General features: G+C 39.8%; 1 protein-coding gene across 3 annotated transcripts in view; it reads left to right on the top strand.

Moving 5' to 3' along the window:
- Window positions 1-18,981, top strand: part of TAF3 (TATA-box binding protein associated factor 3) — a 176,548-nt gene extending 157,567 nt beyond the window's left edge. For 2 of the 3 annotated variants that reach the window (XM_055331509.1, XM_055331508.1), the window contains exons 5-7: window positions 13,505-13,760; window positions 17,016-17,122; window positions 18,106-18,981. In XM_055331509.1, coding sequence (XP_055187484.1) covers window positions 13,505-13,760; window positions 17,016-17,122; window positions 18,106-18,220 — 478 coding nt within the window. In that variant the 3' untranslated portion in view covers window positions 18,221-18,981. The remainder of the gene's footprint in view (window positions 1-13,504; window positions 13,761-17,015; window positions 17,123-18,105) is intronic. The other variant, XR_008665255.1, reaches the window with a different exon arrangement.
- Window positions 18,982-19,323: the final 342 nt, after the last annotated feature.

Below are 19,323 nucleotides of genomic sequence, written 5' to 3' on the forward strand. Positions count from 1 at the left end.
GGAGTTGTAAAGTGGTAGATTTCTTTTTAAATAAGTCATTCCTTTCACATTTATTAGCTGAAATCCTTCAGTAAAGACAAATATTTCTTCATCAACTAGGGCATTTTGGTTACCCTGAAATATAGCTCATATAAAGGTGGGATAGGGGCATCTGGGTGGCTCAGGGCGTGATCCCGGGTCCTGGGATTGAGTCCCACATCGGGCTCCCTGCAGGGAACCTGCTTCTCCCTCTACCTGTGTCTCTGCCTCTCTCTGTGTGTCTCTCATTAATAAATAAGTAAAATACTTTTTAAAAAATACCTTTAAATCCCCTCTCTCTCTCCCTCTTCCCAATTCTCTCCCTCTCCCCACTTCCTCTCTTTCTCTCTCTCTCTCTCCCCCTTCTTCCCCCTATTCCTCTTAATATCCAGATGGTCACAGCTTCACTGATGGGTCTTCATGTGGTCTTCTGAAATTTATCACAACCCCATTGACCTTTGATAGTTTTTTCATTTCCTGATATGAAATGTCCCTGGTTTGGGACACCTGGGTGGCTTAGCGGTTGAGCATCTGCCTTTGGCTCACAGGATCCAGGATCAAGTGCCAAATCGGGATCCCCGCAGGGAGCCTGCTTCTCCCTCTGACTGTGTTTCTGACTCTCTGTCTCTCATGAATAAATAAATAAAGCTTTAAAAAAAAAAAAAAAAGAAAGAAATGTTCCCGGTTTATCTTACATATTTTCTGCCACAGACCTGAAATCAGTCATTCCTACAAGGAATACTGGTTCCTTTTTGTGCAGAATGGATTTTAGGACTCACAATCTCGTGCTAGAGGTACTCATTGCTACTGGGATATCCTTTTTTCTGGGCCTTTACAACAGAAACAAATTATAAATTTATACTGTTTTTTCCAGTTGAGATTTAACACTAGTGTTATTTCTTTGAATTTATTTCTGCATCTTTTCTTTAATATTGAAGTCTTGATGGTTAGCAGCATTAACATAATTATTTATTTGCTTTATTCTACAAGAACTATCTGAAAAAGTAATATCCTTCTTTTTTTAAAGATTTATTTAATTATTTATGAGAGGGCAGCCCCGGTGGCACTAAGTGCCACCTTCAGCCCAGGGCGTGCCACCTTCAGCCCAGGCCATGATCCTGGAGACCTAGGATCGAGTCCCACGTCGGGCTCCCTGCATGGAGCCTGCTTCTCCCTCTGTCTGTTTCTCTCTCTCTCTCATAAATAAATAAATAATCTTTTTTAAAAAATTATTTATGAGAGACACAGAGAGAGAGAGGCAGAGACATAGGCAGAGGAAGGAAGAAGCAGGCTTCTCACAGGGACCCCAATGCAGGACTCGATCCTAGATCCTGGGATCACGCCCTGAGCCGAAGGCAGATCCTCAACCACTGAGCAACCCAGGCATCCTTTAATATCCTTTTAGTAATAATTGTTACTATAAGCAACAATACCACCATTTTTCCTTTAATAAAACTGCTGAATAAAGTTAAATATTATTTTATTCATTCTATTTGCTCTTAAAAAAATATATTGTTTTATTCATTCTATTTGCTCTTAAAATAAATCCCTGACGAGTGTGTAACCAAAATGCTGTCCTCTTAAAGTCACCTGAAATTGTTTTTTTTTGTTTTTGGGGGTTTTTTTTCTGTGTGGTTGTATTAACCAGCATGATCTACATTGCAGTTCCTTTATTTCCATTTATTTTCTAGTTGTAGGCAATTTTATAATTCTGTTTCCTGAATATGTGAAAAAGTCACTTGACTCCGAAGTTGAAGCTATAGTAAGATCTCTCTGGAGAGGTCCTGCTTTCATGTCTTTGCTCTACCCTTCCTCTTCCTTTCCCTATAAAAAGTGACCACTTTTGTTTCACTTTTTTTTAATTATCCTTCTACTATATCTTTTTGCAAAAGTGAAACATGCATTATTTATTGTTTATCTGAATATTAGTAACCTTTTAGGTTATTTTTACAGATTTTGAGCATTTGACAATAGAAGTATCATAATTTGGGTATCTCCTTTGGAAATGAAACAGTGGCTATGTTTTCCTCTAATTACTTCATGCAATTTGTTTCATTTTTCAAATAGGTCATGCCTGAATTAAAAGATAAAATGTTTCCTACTTGATATGTTCTTGGGCTATGACAAGATAAAATACTCGTTTTATGAGATGATGTAAATATTCAAGAGGCAAGCCATGAGCTTGAGGAATTAAATCCATTTACATTTGTGTTAATTATATGAATGCTAAAGTTGAGCTGTGAGGATCAAGAAGAATAAGGAGTGATGATTGATTTGAAGAATCAACATAAAACTGATCCTCATAATTGTCTTTGGGTATTTGTTACTTTTGATCAAATGTGAAATATGGAAATGACACTGTTACAATTTGGCATTCTAAGCACTGATAATCTGAAACATAATTTCTCCTAAATTCTGAATATCTACTTATATATCTAAATGAGATGGATACTTGGTATATTTCTTATTTCCATATAACCAATGACCTTAAAATTTAGCAACTTAAAGCAATAGACATTTGTTACTTCCTGGTTTCCTGTGGGTCAGGAATCTGGGGGGTTCTGACTCACATCTCTCTCCTAGCTGCTGCCCAGGGCCGCAGTCAAAGGAAAGCCTCGGCTGGAGCATGTGCTGAGAGCTCGCATGCATGGCTGTTGGCAGGAGGCGTCCATTGCCAGTCACATGGGCTGGGTCCAAAGGCAGCTTCAGCATCCTTGTAATGTAGCAGATGACTTCCCCAGAGCATGTGATCCAGGGAACAGCAAATCAGAAGCTTCAGTATCTCTTATGACATAGCATGGATACTGCCCAGCATTGTTTTCCCAGAGCATGTTAGTCCTCTCCCTCTTTTCCCTAGTTCATGCTCTCTCTTGCTATCTCTATGGCTATCTCTGTCTCTCTCTCAAATAATAAAATATTTTTAAAAAAATAAAAACCACTGTGACCCAACTATGCAGTTATATAGTAATATTATAGTGAAATCTCAGGGATCTTTTTTTAAAGATTTTATTTATTGGTGAGAGAGAGAGAGACAGCACAAGCAGGGGGAGGGGCAGAGGGAGAAGCAGACTCCCTGCTTAGCAGGGAGCCGAACTCGGGGCTCCATCCCAGGACCCTGAGATCATGACCTGAGCTAAAAGGCAGATGCTTTACCAACTGAGCCACTCAGGTGCCCCTCAGTGGTCCTTTGGTATGTGTTGTATGGAGTTAGTTTAAAATGCAATGTGGGAATTTGTTTTATATGTTATTTCAAAAGGTACATGGTATTTCTGAGATTGACTAAAATGTTAAATCTGAGAAGAGAGTCGTGGCTTAAGGAACATATTTTTTTTTATCAAAGTGGTTTTTCTTCCAATGAAAAATTTCCTGTTCCAGAGTTTACATTAAATTCCTAGAGGTGATTACAAGAGTTTTTACCTATGGCTTCATTTTGTTACACTTAAAAATGGCTGTTCACTTCTAAGGGTGAATAAGTGAGCCATTGTGAGGGAACTTTTGAACTTTGTATGCAGGTTAGTAGCCAGTTATTCAGACTTAGATAATTCAGACTACTGGCTTCATAGTGTTTGCACACAATAGTTGAATAATAAGGATCATTAAACGCCCTGGGCAGACATATCCAAATTGTGTTTGCCTCTCACTTTGGAGGCTCTGTGTGGCTGGAGAGGTGAGGATTGGTTCTTTATTGACTTGTCAAGCTGTGAGTTTGCATTTCAGGCCAAGCAGCCCATGACCCATTCTATTTATTTCACTGTTTTGTGGTGGGGAAACAGGTAAAGAAATCCCACTGAAAATCCCTCCTTCTACACGTTTTTATGAATAACTCCAGTGTTTATAGCAGTTAGGGCACTCTGATCAAATCCTCCAAAGATGTAACGTTAGCAGCATGGAGCCATTGTGGGACACAGCTGTGGGCGGTGTTGGTTACTCTGCGCGCCATTGCTTATTCAACAGAAAGCGCTGGAGGAGAACTTGCTGTGCAGTTAAGTCGGGGAAACAGTGATACTTCAGGGAGAAAAATCTAAAGAAGCGAAAAACACTGTTTAGAAGTATGGAACAATAAAGATTGTGAGTGAAGGCCAATAGGAATCCAAAGTTATTTTTACAGTGATCTAATGAAGCTAAGTGATGATAAAATATCTCACAAGCGATTAGAAATTATATCACGTTATGTGGTTTATTTTTCTGGAATGTGCAAAACTGAAGAGCTAATGAAAGAGATAATTAAAGCTATGTATCCGATTACCGCAAAAGTCACCTAGCAGCTAAAATAAAAAATAACTTCTCAAACACTCATATATTTTCTCATAAGATGCAAAGCAATTAGGAAAAGCAAGTCACTTTAGTCACTTTAGTGGCCAGTCTAATATCTTGGAAACAGATTAGGACATGTCTTGTCGCAGCAACACTGAGTACCCACTTTAACGTTTTTTTCCTTTTGCCATTCAGGAAATTTGAATAAGAAAAACGCACACACGAACATATATATCTTTAAGAGAAATAATTCAGTTGAAAATTCAGTTGAACTGGAAGGGAATATCAGGCATTTTGGAAAGATTATTATTATTATTAGTGATTTTAACCAAAATGCCATCTGTCTAAATTGAAAAATAAGAAGACAGGAGCAAATATATCTGTGAGATTTCAGGCACTGCCCCATGAAATGATCACCGGTCTCTATACCCTTTGGCTAATACTAAGCCATTCTCAGGGGCACCATTTACAAACCTTCTAGGTAAGAGAAATCTAAGAGAAATGAAAGAAAACGAAAGGGGATTGGAAAGAGTCAGGCAGAGCAGGTAATATTCATTATGTGTTTGGTAGAGCTGAAAGCAATTGAAAAGCATTTCCAGATAATAGTTAGATTGAAACCTTCAAGATGTGCTTGGTCCTGGCATTGATGTCATCATCATTCTTGGTCTGAGGGTGAGAACATAGGTGAGGAATCCAAATCCATGTTGGCAAATAGAAATCTCAGTGTTGGAACTCTTTAAGTGTGATATGGTAGGAAGATACACAGGAAGGAAGGGAAGAGGAAATTAGCCCAGTCTAAAATATTTTAAACAGGCAAAAATATTGAAGAATAAGATATTTATTTTTAAGAGTTCTCGACCCAACATTAGGCATTACACTTATTAAAGTTGATAAATAGGGACGCTTGGGTGGCTCAGCGGTTAAGCCACCTGCCTTTGGCTCAGGGCATGATCCTGGAGACCTGGGATCAAGTCCCACATCAGGCTTCCTGTATGGGGCCTGCTTCTTCCTCTGTGTCTCTGCCTTTCTCTCTGTCTCTCATGAATAAATAAATAAAATTTAAAAAAATAAAGTTGATAAATATGTATTAAGACACTTTTATACTGCAAATAATTCAAAGACAAGGTACCCATATTACTCCTAAGAAATGTACTGCTGCTGTGAACGATGGAGACAGATATGCATGTAATATAGATACAGAGCAGCTGTGGACATTGTATTCCTTTGAAAAGACAAGACCCAAGACTGTGAACCCACCTTAATACCTCAAAGCTAAAAAAAATTTAAAAATACCTCAAAGCTGTTCAAATGTATGATTTTAATTATGTACCAGAATAACCTAACTTTATGGGGTTCTCCTCCCTTGACCCTTTTCTTGTTATCTCTGTTAATGATAATACACTCATTTTAAATACACTAAATTGAGCAGCTTTTGAATTGAGCTTGGGACTTCTATGACCAGAACATGGTCAGCAGTTGGCTGGAAGGCTTTAGCCAAGCCATTGTGTTTTCCCAGTAGTTTATTAAATAAACTGTAACATATATACAGAAAAGTGGATAAGTCATAAATGTGCAATTCAAACCATTATTCACAATTCCCAGCAACATTTCAGATGTGTATACTGTGGCAAGTGTTTTTAACTTAATTTTTTATTACACAAGATACATATGATAATTACAGATAAATGGGAAGGAAGAAAAAAACCTACCACTGTATCATAACCCGAAACTAATATAGCATGTGTATTGACTATACTAGAATTAACATTTTTTAAATTAAAAAAAGAAAAAGGAACCATCTATAACCCCACCATGCAGAGTCAATTTCAGGAAATATTGGTGTGAATGTCCTTATATTCTTTTTTACTTCTTTCATACATTCTTATTTGCTTTTTTTCTTACAAAAATTGGATTCTGATGCAGACTATCCATAACTTTTTTTTTGTAAACGTATGGTGTGTGTGTGTGTGTGTGAGAGTGTGAGAGAGAGAGAGAGAGAGAGAGAGAGAGATCTCAGATTACTAGTCTTTTGTTTATCTTCATTTATTTAAACAATCCCCTATTTGGGGGTATTTTAAATTACAGTCATTGTAGTTTGCGGGTTTTTGGCAATTATAAACAATGCTATAAATAATATTCTTTTCCCCATATCTTTACTTAGTTGTCTAATTATTTCCTTAGGATTAATTTCTACACATGGAATTGCTGGTCAAGACTAGTACCTTTTTAAGGTTTTGGTAACCATTCAGAAGTGCTATAACCGACCATTCCTCCCATTCCCCATCTTGACTCTTGACATTTTTGTTTCTTTCACTCTATATCACCTGTTTGTGTCCTTTGCTCCTGTTTTATTAAGAATGTTAGTCTTTTTGGTTTCAATTTGAAACAACTCTTTCTATAATAGGGACTGAATTCTCTATCATGTATTTTGCAAATAATTTTCCTCCATTTTGTCTTTGCCTTTGCTTATGATATTTATAGTTTTTGCACAGTCAAATCAGGGTTTCCTTTTATGGTATCTACTTTTGCGGAGATACTTAGAAAATCCTCCTCTACCCCAAGATTAAAAACATATGTTTACTCATTTGTTGGGGTACTTTAATGGTTTTCTGTTTTCTTTTACCAAATATTTAATCCCTTTAGAATTTATGGTTTGCGATATACCCTGTAATTTGAGTCATCTTTTTTCCAAATTAACTATACCATCTTACAACTCAAACAAAGCTAATTCTCAATTTTGTATGATCATTGTCCATTAGATCACATGAATTATCTAAAAAGCATTTTAGATAACAGGTTCGGTTGTTACCTCCAGCAAACATTTTCCACTAGAATAGCTAATGGTAAAGTTGAAACAAAGTGATAATCAGAAGAACAAATTCTTTATATGTCCTTTTGAAAATCCCCACCCATCATCTATGAGTAGGTAGGAGATAGAAAATATCCTTCCCTCCAATACCCTCCTCTTGTCGATAACTTAGATTTGGGGGCATATTTCCACCTCTGGTCCTCACAGATCACAAGACTGTTTTCTTCTTCCTGTCCTCCCCACCCCCCGCCCCCACCCATTAACTCTGCGGAACCCACAACCGAAGGTGCCTGGGTTCTCCTCCACTCTCCTAACTTGTCTGGTATTTCTTCGCTTCTCTTCTCACTTTATTGACACCCATATTTTCCTCTCCTGTCCTTTATCCATCTTTCTTCCCACATCATAGTGCATATGACTATACAATTTTTCCTGTGATTTTTGATGACTAGAAAAATATCCTAAATGTATCATTTCTTCCAGGAAACCTCTACTTGCAGGACAAGCTTTTGTTTGTTTGATTAGTAAAATTAAACATGTTCAGGTTTATGAGGTGCCTACAAATGCCTGTTACCATGTTAGGTGCCAAGGACACAGAAATAAAAATAAAAAAGGCTTTACATTCCTTTGAGGATCTACTAGCGTAGCCCAGGTAACAGGTATGTGTACATACTATTCAAATGATTCTTCAGCCTTATGGGAATTCTTTGCTCAGTTTTTTTTCAATATGTTCTTGAAAAGAATAAATAGTCTATTTGTTTGAATACAGAGTTTTCTAAATGTCCATTGGGTCAGTTTTATTATTTCTTTTATTTTGTTCAAACTTTGTATACCTTTATTGTTTTGTTTTGTTTTGTTAAGATTTTATTTGTTTGTGAGAGAGAAAGAGAGTGAGAGAGAAGAGAACACAGGCCAGGGAAGGGGCAGAGGCAGAGGGAGGAGCCAAGGGAGAGGGAGAAACAAACTTCACTGAGCAGGGGAGCCTGATGTGGGACTTGATTCCAGGGCCACAGGATCATGACCTGAGCTGAAGGCAGACGCTGCAATGACTGGACCACCCAGGGGCCCCTCTTTACTGGTTTTGAACTATTTATTCTGTCAGTTCCAGATAGATATCCTAAAATCCCCAGTTACACTTGTGGATTTGTCTGTTTCTTACAGTTCTATTGGTTCTGCTTTGTATGTTTTAAGGAAATGTTTCTAGGTGCATTCAAGTTTTAAATTGTATTTTCCTGGCACATTGGAAGAAACCATTATGAAGAAACCTTCCTTACCATGGTAGTTGTTGCCTTACAATGTATTTTGTGTACTGTCATATTTCCTTGTGTCCACATGCCTCTTTTGCTGGCCATTTCCTTCAGCCTTTCCATTGCTCCACTGTTAGATGTGCCTCTTATAAATAGCATACTGTTAGGTTTCACTGTTTTACCCAATCTGAGCAGTAAATTGTTTAGGCCATTTACATGATACAATTACTGATCTTTAGAGTTATAGTCCACCTTACTTGGGGTTTTCTGTTTGTCTTACTGTTCTAGGTTTCTCCTTTCCTTCTATCATATTGGTTATTTTTTTTAACATTTCATTTTTCTCCATACTAGTTTAGAAGTTATACTTCATTCCTAATCTTTACATGGTTACCTAGAAATTTTAAATTGAATACCTTTATACCTCCTTTCAAATAATAGAAGTACATTAGTATGCTTTAGCTGTATTCAACCCTGCTGATTTATGTATTACTCTTTCCATGTATTTTATCTTTTTTAAATAATGCCATAATATATTATTGTTTACTTTAGTCAGTGTCTATTTAACTTTACCAACATGTTTATCATTCTTCCTCGCATCTTAGACCTTCTAATGGGATCACTTTCCTTTTCCCGAAGTACTTTCTTTTAGAGCAGAGGTGCTCAGAGTGGTGCATAGGCCCTCAGAATATACAGCTTTTGAATGGTTTATGTGGTGAAGTGGACAGTGATGAAATAGGAAATGCTCATAAAACACTTTCCCTCCATACTAAAATGTGATAGTTGTCTTGAGTATTTAAGTTGCAAACTCAGCTCGCATCTTTTTTCAAGATACCATTTTTACTTGAAAGAGCAACTGACAGACAATGGCTATTCAGACTTGGATACCTGGCCAACATTTCCTCCAAAATGAACAAAGGAAGACTGTTATTTCATGGAAAATACCAGGATTATGTGTAATAAATGATAAAATAGCAGCTTTTAAGTAAAAATTAGAGTCTAGAGTCTTGGAAAACATATTAAAATTTGACAGCTACTCGGTGCTCCAAGGCATTTTTGACGAGATGATGATAACACCAACAAGTGTGATATTTTAATATTGTATAATGAAATTGTGGGTAAAATAACTTTTCAAAGTGCTTAGCAGTTCAATGAGTTTTAATGTAACACAATATGAAAAGCTTACCAATATGATTTCAGGTTTCACATAGCAACTACCTTAAGAAACTATCACTCATTGTATTTTGGTGCAGTATGGAAAATTTTACACAATTATCTATAAAGGCCTTTAACATGCTCCTCCCCTCTCCAGTTACATTAAGGAGATTTGCAAAACTATGAAGCTAGTGCTAGTCTTCTCCGAAAATTGTTTTTAAAAAAATGCTATTAATATGTAATGAGTTTCTTATTCTTACTTTTAAATGATTTAGTAACTACTTATTTTTTAAAAATCTCAGTTTTGGTTTTTAATATGGCAAATAAGGGACGCCTGGGTGGCTCAGCGGTTGAGCATCTGCCTTCAGCCCAGGGCATGGTCCTGGAGTCCTGGGATTGAGTCCCACATTGGGCTCCCTGCATGGAGCCTGCTTCTCCCTCTGCCTGTGTCTCTGCCCCTCTCTCTCTCTCTCGTGCGCGTGCACACGCAAATAAATAAAATTTTAAATAATAATAATAATATGGCAAATACTGACAGATGCGCTACACGTAAGCAATAGTTCCTTAGGTTTTTCAGTCATTTTAAGAATGTGAAGTGGTCGCTAAGACTTTCAAAACATTTGAGAATCACTCCTTTAGAATTTCTTTTAGTAAGGATCCACTGTTGGCAAGGCCTTAGATTTTCCTTGCCTGAAGATGTCTTTTATTTGATCCTTATTTTGGGAGTTTACAAAGACAAAATGCAGGTTTCCTCAGCACAGGGAAGATGGGATTCCACTGTTCTTCCAGTTGCATTGTTGCTGTGGAGAAGTCAGCTGTCATCTGTTTCTTTGAAAGTAGTATTCTTCTTCCCCTATGACCATTCCTCAGACTTTCCTCTTTGTGATATTTTATAGTTTCACTCTGATGTGTCTAGGTGCAGATTTCCCTTTCTTTTTTTTTTTAAGATTTTATTTATTCACGACAGAATCAGAGAGAGACAGAGACCTAGGCAGGAGGAGAAGCAGGCTCCATGCAGGGAGCCCGATGTGGGACTAGATCTCGGGACCCCAGGATCACACCCTGGACCGAAGGCTTGTACTAAACTGCTGAGCCACCCAGGCGTCCCAAGATTTTCCTTTCTCTATCTTGACTGGGACTCTGGGCTTCACCAAGTCTATGGATTGGTATCTGCCATCCATTCCATAAAAGTCCCCAGATATTCTTATTAAAATTTTGTCTCTGCCCCATTCTTTCTTTAGAATTATGATTAAATGTATAGTAATTATTAAACATGCAGCAATTTATCATATTCTCTCCTTGCCCCTCCAAGCTACATTCTACATGATTTCTTCTATCTTCTTACTGAGTTTATAGTTCTCTCATTCTGCTGAGAGTAAATTTGTCGCTTTATTTTTCATTTCTAAGTTCATTTCTTTTCAAATCTGCTAATCAATCTTTATAACTTTATATTACCTGCAGGTAATGTCACACTTTGCCTTTTATTTATTTTTAATGTTGTAGGCAGAGTTGTTGTAGCTGATAATTCTACTGTGTGGTCTCTAAAGGTCTCTTTATTCTATCTGTTAGCTTCTTGTTCTCCCTGATGCTATCTTGCCTTCTCTTACATTTGGTTTTCTTTGATTGTGTGCTGCTTTTTTTTCCTTAATAATTATCTGTATTGATAATAGAAGGCTTAGATTTTAAGTTACTTCTTCTCAAGATGATTAGTGCTGGGTACCTAGGCACATTATAAGTCCAGAGCACTTTAAATACAGTGTCCCAGACCAGCAGAGCTAAGAATTCACAAGGCTCTGACTCATTCTTACTTAATCAGTGTAGCCGGTTGGGAGTTTTTAATGTGGGATGGGAGTTCTATTAGACTTTCCACTTTGGCAGGCCTAGGCTTTGAAACCTGTCCTCTTTATCAAAGCCAAAGATCAGATTTGCGGTATGCACACTCGCCCTCGGGGCAAAACATCTGTGTTCTACTTATTTCTCTGGGTTCCTGCTTTTCCTTTAGTTTTGGTTCCAGCACCTATATTTCAACCCATTATGGGAAATTGCCTCCAAAAATAGTGTGTAACATTTTAGTGTAACTATAAACATAAGGAGTGCTTGCACTATGGATATAAATATGCCCATAGTCAAGTCTTTGAACTCTCCCCCTATAAGTAAGGCAAAACGCATTCAGTGAGCAGTGAGAGAGATGGTATGGTGTAGTTGTTAGGACCAGAGGTTGTTAGAGTTGTTAGGACCATCTTGCTTACATCACGTAACTTTTAAAGTAATTTAATGTTTTATAAACTTCTAATGAGAGTAGCAAAGAATTAGTGCTTTTTAGTGGAGGTGCTTTCTAAACTAAGACTTTAAGAAGGTGGAAAGATACAGTCTGATAATGGTGATGTCAGGGATTGTCATGAGCAGCAGCCATCAATATAATGCTGGTGTTCACACTTCATATTTAATGGTGTTTGGCATGTTTCTCTATATCCAGGTACTCACTGTAACCCTCAGAGGCTGCTGTCTATATTCACACTTTGTTGATCAGCAAGCAGGACTTGGAAAGTTTAGTGCAGGATGGTAGAAAGAGGAGATAAGTTGGTGCAGTCACTTTAGGAACAGCTTGGGATTCCTGATAGAGATGAGAATGTGCATGCCCTGTGACCCAGCAACTTTATTCCTGGGAAGATAGCCTGGGGAAATTCTTCACCATGTTTCCAAGTTAACATAAAACAGTTACAAAGTAGCATATTTTACCTTCAGTAGGGCGGTGGGCACAAACCCTTGGACTTACTCATACCACAGAATACTATATAACAATTAAGATTAATAATATAGATCTATATATTATATAGATCTATATTTATATATCACCACGGATAAATCAAGAGACCTAAAACTAAGTAGACAGTCGGTAGACAAGTAAGTTCTGGAAATCTAATGCAGAGAGCAAGGAGACTATAGTCAACATTACTATATTATAAACTTCTAAGTTACTAAGAGATTAGACCTTAAATGTTCTCAACACAAAAAAGAAATAATTGTGTAACATGGTAAAGGTATTCGCTGACCCTATTATAATAATCATATTATTACTATAATAATCATTGCCATGTATCAATCGAACACATTGTACACCTCAAACTTACACAAGGTTATATGTCAACTATATCTCAATAAAAGAAAATGAAGGAAAGCTAATTGCAAAGGATAAATATAGTGCAACATTGTTTATATAGTTGGAAAACATAAAACGGTATATATTGTTTGTGGGTCTCTACAAACAGAAATACAGAACATACTTGGCAGCTTGAGGACAGTGGTTACTTGGGGAAGAGGTAGGGTGATCAGGAGGGAATGTGGCAAAGGGCTTATGTCTGTGTATCTCCATTTCCTGAACTATCTGTGATACTGTTTTCTTTCTGCTCAAAATTATGTATAACTTTTTTCTTTCAAATAAGGAATTTTTTTAAAAAAACATGAAGAAAGAATTTGGAATCGAATAGACCTTGGTCCAAAATCTGCCACCCATGTACCCCTATTCCTCTCTCTAATCCTGTTTCCTCATCGATGAAATGGGATCACGGTAACTTCTTTGAAGCTGTTGTGAAGACTGGGTGAGGTGATATGTGTAAAGTGCCCAGGATTATACCTGCCTTGGTGCTCAGGCCCAGTATTTCGAAGTGGTTTCCACAGTCTCATGGGACTAGCATGGGGCAGACCTGGGGTTTGAGCTCAGGTCTGCCCTGTGTGAGTCCCAAGGATGCACACTCCGGAGACCTGCCAGCTGAAAACAGTAGGAAGGGAGCCGTGGCTACTCTTGCCTCCCAGGGGAGCGTCCCTCACCACTGCTACTCACCCTTCTCCCCAGGCCTGACTCTGACCAAGCTAAGAGGGGAACAGGGGCCTCTGTGGCTGTCCCCGGCTGCTTGCTTAGAAGAGTATTTTGCTCCTAGAAGAAGAAAGTTCTTCTGTAATAATGTTTAAAATGCCTGATTTGACTGTACCATCTGTTGTGACTTCTCCCTTTCTCTCTTGTTGACAGTGTCATCAGCAAAGTGGTCCCAGCCCCTGAAGCTAAACCAGCCCCTTCTCTGAGTAGACCCAAGACCCCGCCGCCTGCAGCAGCCCCTACCCCTGTCCCTATGCACATCGCCCCTGCCCCGGTGCCTTCACCACTCCTCACGCAGTCTGCCACGGCCCCAGCTTTGATGCCGGCCCCATCCCCAGCCATCTCTGGAGCCGGAACCTCCAAAGCCCCGGTCCGAAGTGTGGTCACGGAGACCGTCAGCACTTACGTGGTATGCTGCCTTTTATTTCTGTCGTAGCTAAGGAGGAGGCACCTCCGAGCTTGCTCTTCCACCGTGAAAATGTTTTCAGTTACAAAGCGGTGTCTTATGTGTCACTACCGAATTTCAGAGGCAATTCTTTATGACCAGAAAGGTATTTCCACTGCATTTTCAAGCTTAGGGCTGTAAAGTATTGTATTAAGGTATTTGCATATTTAGTCTCCATAAATAATCAAATCATTGTCAATCATATGTCAAATCAATATCACAGCATTGTTTTTCTTTAGTTTGTATTGTTTTATATGTATATGCAACAATGACAACGTATAAATATAGGGATGAATAGTGATATTCAAATCCCACATTGAATTTCTCGTTCAACCAATTATTCACTTAAGAGTATAAGTTACGGGGATCCCTGGGTGGCGCAGCGGTTTGGCACCTGCCTTTGGCCCAGGGCACGATCCTGGAGACCTGGGATCGAGTCCCACATCGGGCTCCTGGTGCATGGAGCCTGCTTCTCCCTCTGCCTGTGTCTCTGCCTCTCTCTCTCTCTCTGTGTGACTATCATAAATAAATAAAAATTTTTTAAAAAAAGAGTATAAGTTACATAATGTACACAGATCATATGGGCCAGATGCTGTTTCTAGGTAACAGTGCTAATTTATAGTATTTCACTGGTGAAGGTCTAGGATACTCTAGACCTTCAGGGCCTTCATGTTAAGGAAATGAACTTTCAAACCACAGGGCTTCTTAAGTATCTAAGCATGTCTTCAGATGGTAAAACTCAGCTTATTAATGAGTTCACATTGTTGTCATGGGACTGTTTTCAGGTATTTTCCCCATACTTAATATATCAGGTCTTACTCAAGCCCTAAAGTCAGGCTAGTAATGAAGTGTGTTTATAAATGCATCCTTTGGACAAGTGTGGAATGACATACGTATATACAACACAAAGATTTTAGGCGCACAGAGGCACTCCATGTACTGATACTGCTGTGCCACCAAATATGTAGACTGTGACCTGTCAGCCTCCTGATGCACAGATCAGTCTGACTAGATAGGATTGGGAAGTAGGACTCTGACAGTTATTATAAATCAGATAAATATTTTCTCTTTTAGGCAATTTCAATAGAAATTTCAATTTTTTTTTAAATTTATTTTATGATAGTCACAGAGAAAGAGAGAGAGAGGCAGAGACACAGGCAGAGGGAGAAGCAGGCTCCATGCACCGAGAGCCCGACGTAGGATTCGATCCCGGGTCTCCAGAATCGCGCCCTGGGCCAAAGGCAGGCGCTAAACCGCTGCGCCACCCAGGGATCCCTGTCCTGGGTGTTTAAATTGAGGTCACATCACCCCTTGATTTCATATATAACTTCTTCTACCTCCGTTGCTTCATCTGTAATTAGACTGGATGATCGATACAACGTGTTCTATCCTTCCGATTCTCCAGAGGACTTTAGGGCTAACTCCCTGGTGATGGATCCAATTGGCATAGGCAACATGGATGGAATGCCTTGTATCTCCTCAGAAACACTTTGTAGACAGAGAACAAAATGTGTGTTTTGGGCTATTGAGCAACATAGGCTATTGAGCAAAAAGGCTGATTTTGTCACTGCCTGATAGTGGGACTTTATAATGACCACTGTAGTGTCGCTCACGTTCCCCCAGCTCCAGCTTCCCCATTCTTCACGTATCCAAGGGTTGTTTCAGGATGAGTAAACAAAGTCAGATGTTTGAAGAGCTCAGTACACTGGTTAGATGTTAGTTATTAAGGATGCTATGGCCAATTTCTCTTGTAGCAACAGAGTTATGGCCTTCTCATTTCAAGAGAGGTCAACCAGCAGCAGGGCTGGCCATGCGTGGCCGCTGCAGGGCATAGGACGCTGGACCAGTCTTAACCCTAGACAGCTGGCACCAGAGAACTGGTGGTTCTCTGCCCTGAGAAGCAGAGGGTGAAACCAGACACGTAGCTGCCCATAGGCTTCTTCAGGAAGCTTTCAGATCAGTGTAGCTTGCCTTTGGTAGAGACCCTTCCAAAAATGGTCAGCCTTAAAATAGCACATCAGTGGAATGAAGCATCTGTGTCCCCAGTATACCCACCACACTCAAAGAGAGCCCTTCTTTTCTGAATATCTAGTCAGTGTTGTATCCGAAAGGCTAGGAACCAACTATACTTTGCAAAACAAACTGAATGAGACCATTTGCCGTGTGACTGTAAAAACTTTTGAAAATCAGGGATCCCTGGGTGGCGCAGCGGTTTAGCGCCTGCCTTTGGCCCAGGGCGCGATTCTGGAGACCCGGGATCGAATCCCACATCAGGCTCCCAGTGCATGGAGCCTGCTTCTCCCTCTGCCTATGTCTCTGCCTCTCTCTCTCTCTCTCTCTCTATCATAAATTAATTAATTAATTAATTAATTAATTAATTTAAAAAAAAAACTTTTGAAAATCAGCTTGTAGTCATTACTGTGTTCAGGAGGCCCGTCCTAGATTTGCTTCTTCCAAATTGGTTTTGTTAATGTGGAATTTGAGGAAGCGACTAACGGATGCTTCTTATTTGGAACTGCGAGGTTAGGGAAAGCAAACGCCAGAGCTCACCACATTCATAACAAAATGATGTTAAAATGTGTACCTCGTTGGCCTCCTGCGCCCCTTATTCTATTTGCCCTTTAGTTGATTGTGCCTTACTGAAAATGTCATAAAGGGAATGGAAAGTTACTTAGTAACAGCTCTTTTATATCCTTGATCTTATCAGCTAGTTCAGGAGAAGGGCTTGGCTAATAAGTAATAAGGTGATACATGCACATTGGGCTGCATGTATTAATTCCATGCCTGTGAATGTGACTGAGAAAGCTGCATACGATCGAGGTTTGTAGCTTTCAGAAATATCCACCGTCACTGCCACGATGACCGTGATTAGCACCGACTTACATGTCTGTAGTAGCTTTTAGATCAAAGTGGCTACAGGTCATACAGTGCATAGAACTGGTGATAAAATGCTTTGTTTTTATGACTTACAAAAGAGAGTATAAAATACTTATTAGAAGTGTCTTCTCACTGAGTACGTAGTAGCTCTCTCTTCTTCATGTGACCGGGGTAGGGATGATCGCGATCATGGCTTCAGTGAATTGTTAAACCGCTTGCTTGTTTATGAGGCTCACAGGATAAAGCGCTAATCATTCTTACCCTGCCCTCTTTTTGGTTCTTTTTTCGCACTCCGTCTCTCTTTGTCCCCCTTTTCCCATCCTCCCATTTAAAAATCCTCAGATCCGAGATGAATGGGGGAATCAGATCTGGATCTGTCCTGGATGCAACAAGCCCGACGACGGGAGTCCCATGATCGGCTGTGACGACTGTGACGACTGGTATCACTGGTGAGCGCTGTGGGCCGGGCCAGGCTGGCTGCAAGGGGGGCTCCTCAGGGCACAGCGGTGACCACGATCCATCCTGGACACTCTCTCCGTTCCACTACCATCCTAGGGCAGTGCAGGGAGCAAAATCACAGTAAGAATAACATGTAATTACTATTAATTGTAAAAATCGACAATCTTTGAAGTGTTGTTCTTCAACCTAAATTCCAAATATTTTGCCTAGCCTATATATCCTTCTTATTAAAAAAAAAAAAAAAATGGAAGGGCACCTGCGTGGCTCAGTCAGTTGAGCATCTGTCTTGGGCTCAGGTCACAATCTCAGGTCCTGGGGTTGAGTCTCATCCAGCTCCCTGCTCAGTGGGGAATCTGCTTTTCCCTCTACCTTACCTCCATTTGTGCTCTCTCTCATTCTCTCTCAAATGAATAAAATCTTTAAAGGAAAAAAAAAAGGAGATAAGGGGTTTCCCTTTCCTTTTTTTCCAGTAATATTCTGTAAGCCTCAGCACTTGACAGTAGCCTTGAGGGATGCCCTTGGTAAGCAAGTCACAAGGTGCAGGAAGACATGGCTTGTCTGCCTGTCCGACCTCTCCAACAGCGCCCCCAAACTAAGGAAACACTGCCAGAATGTATGTGAATAATCTCCTCATTTTACAGTTTAAAAATAAGATATAAAAAGATAGAAATCCACTCAGCCACGTGATATAGGATGTACCTATAAGATAAAAGAAGAACCAGCCTGCTTCTGTCTAAAAAGGGGAATGATAGCTAATTCCTGCATCATGGTGGCAGGAAGGGCCACCCGGTCACAGTCACCCCCCTGCCCAGCCACCACACCTCCCAAGTTGGAGCTGTTCAGCCTGGACCCTGCTAGACATGCTCCAGACCTAAAGATGATCTAATTATTTAAAATTATACACACAGGGAAGGAATATGTCCATAAATAAAGCTTCTTCATCCAAAATCTTGTTTGTTCCCTACCCATGTAGGCCATGTGTCGGAATAATGGCTGCACCACCAGAAGAGATGCAGTGGTTCTGCCCCAAGTGTGCCAACAAGAAGAAGGACAAAAAGCACAAAAAGCGAAAGCACCGGGCCCACTGACACGTCCCGCGGCGTGGCCTCAGAGGGGAGTTGGTGCAGGTCTGGCGGCCCGTCCACCGCCCAGTTCCCTGCGGAGAGCAAACCTCGGGTGACTGGGGACAAGAACGCTGCGGCCACCCTGGATTGTGCCCCGGGACCACCCGGCAGTGTGACTGCAGAGAGACTCGAGTCAAGGCGTGGCCCAGGACCGCCACGCCCCACTTTTCTATTACCATTGACAAGTATTATTAATAAAAAGACCGTAATCTTCCCTTCTGATTTTCTTTATTCTCTCCAGGGCCTTTTCGTTAAGGTATTAGATGAGAAGATATGTGTCAGCTGCCTCGACTGTAACTCCTGGACGTCAATAGTCTGTACAGTTTGCCACCTCTTCCCCTCTCTAGTAAGATAATCATAACGACAGAAGAGAACACTCCACTTGGAGTGCCGGTAAATATTTTTGTGATGAAAATATATGAAGCTTCCCTGCCCCCGCCCCCCATTTTTAGTACTAACATGTAAAATGTTCAGGCCTTTGTGAAATACCTTCTATTTTTTAAGAAAAAGGTTTCTATCATGTCCTGTTTGCTTTTTGCGCAGATTATTTTTGTTGACTCGCACGTGTTTTCTACGTTCGTGGCCATCGTCCCCATGCCCTTCTCTAAACTGCTGGCGTTCTCACTTGCTTCTACATTTCATCGACTTGTACAAAAACTCTCCTGACTAGCAGATCTCCCCCCTAATGTAAATAATAAATATTTATGAAGTAGTTATTTTTTAAATTTTTATCGTGTTTAATTCTGGCTTTCTCTGAAATCCATGGTGATTTCAGCCATGTCTGTAATTACTGCTGTACATAAGCGAAGAAGGCTAGAAACAGAGCCATAGTTCCAAGTAATCTACCTTTAGCTGAACCCGCCCGGTGCCCCGGTCGCTGTGGGGAGGAGGGCCCTAGCAGTTGGAAGGAAAACAAGGCAATTTAAATCCATTCTTTATTATTTGAAATTGTTTTGTTATCTCTAAGTTTCTTTGACTTTTATGAAACGGACATGTAGATTCCCCGAAAGTTAAAAAAAAAAAAAAACTACAAAAAAACAGGAAACGAAAAAACATAGACTGTAGCA

This window comes from Nyctereutes procyonoides, unplaced genomic scaffold (assembly GCF_905146905.1).
Source record: "Nyctereutes procyonoides isolate TBG_1078 unplaced genomic scaffold, NYPRO_anot_genome, whole genome shotgun sequence".
NCBI classification, from domain to species: Eukaryota; Metazoa; Chordata; class Mammalia; order Carnivora; family Canidae; genus Nyctereutes; species Nyctereutes procyonoides.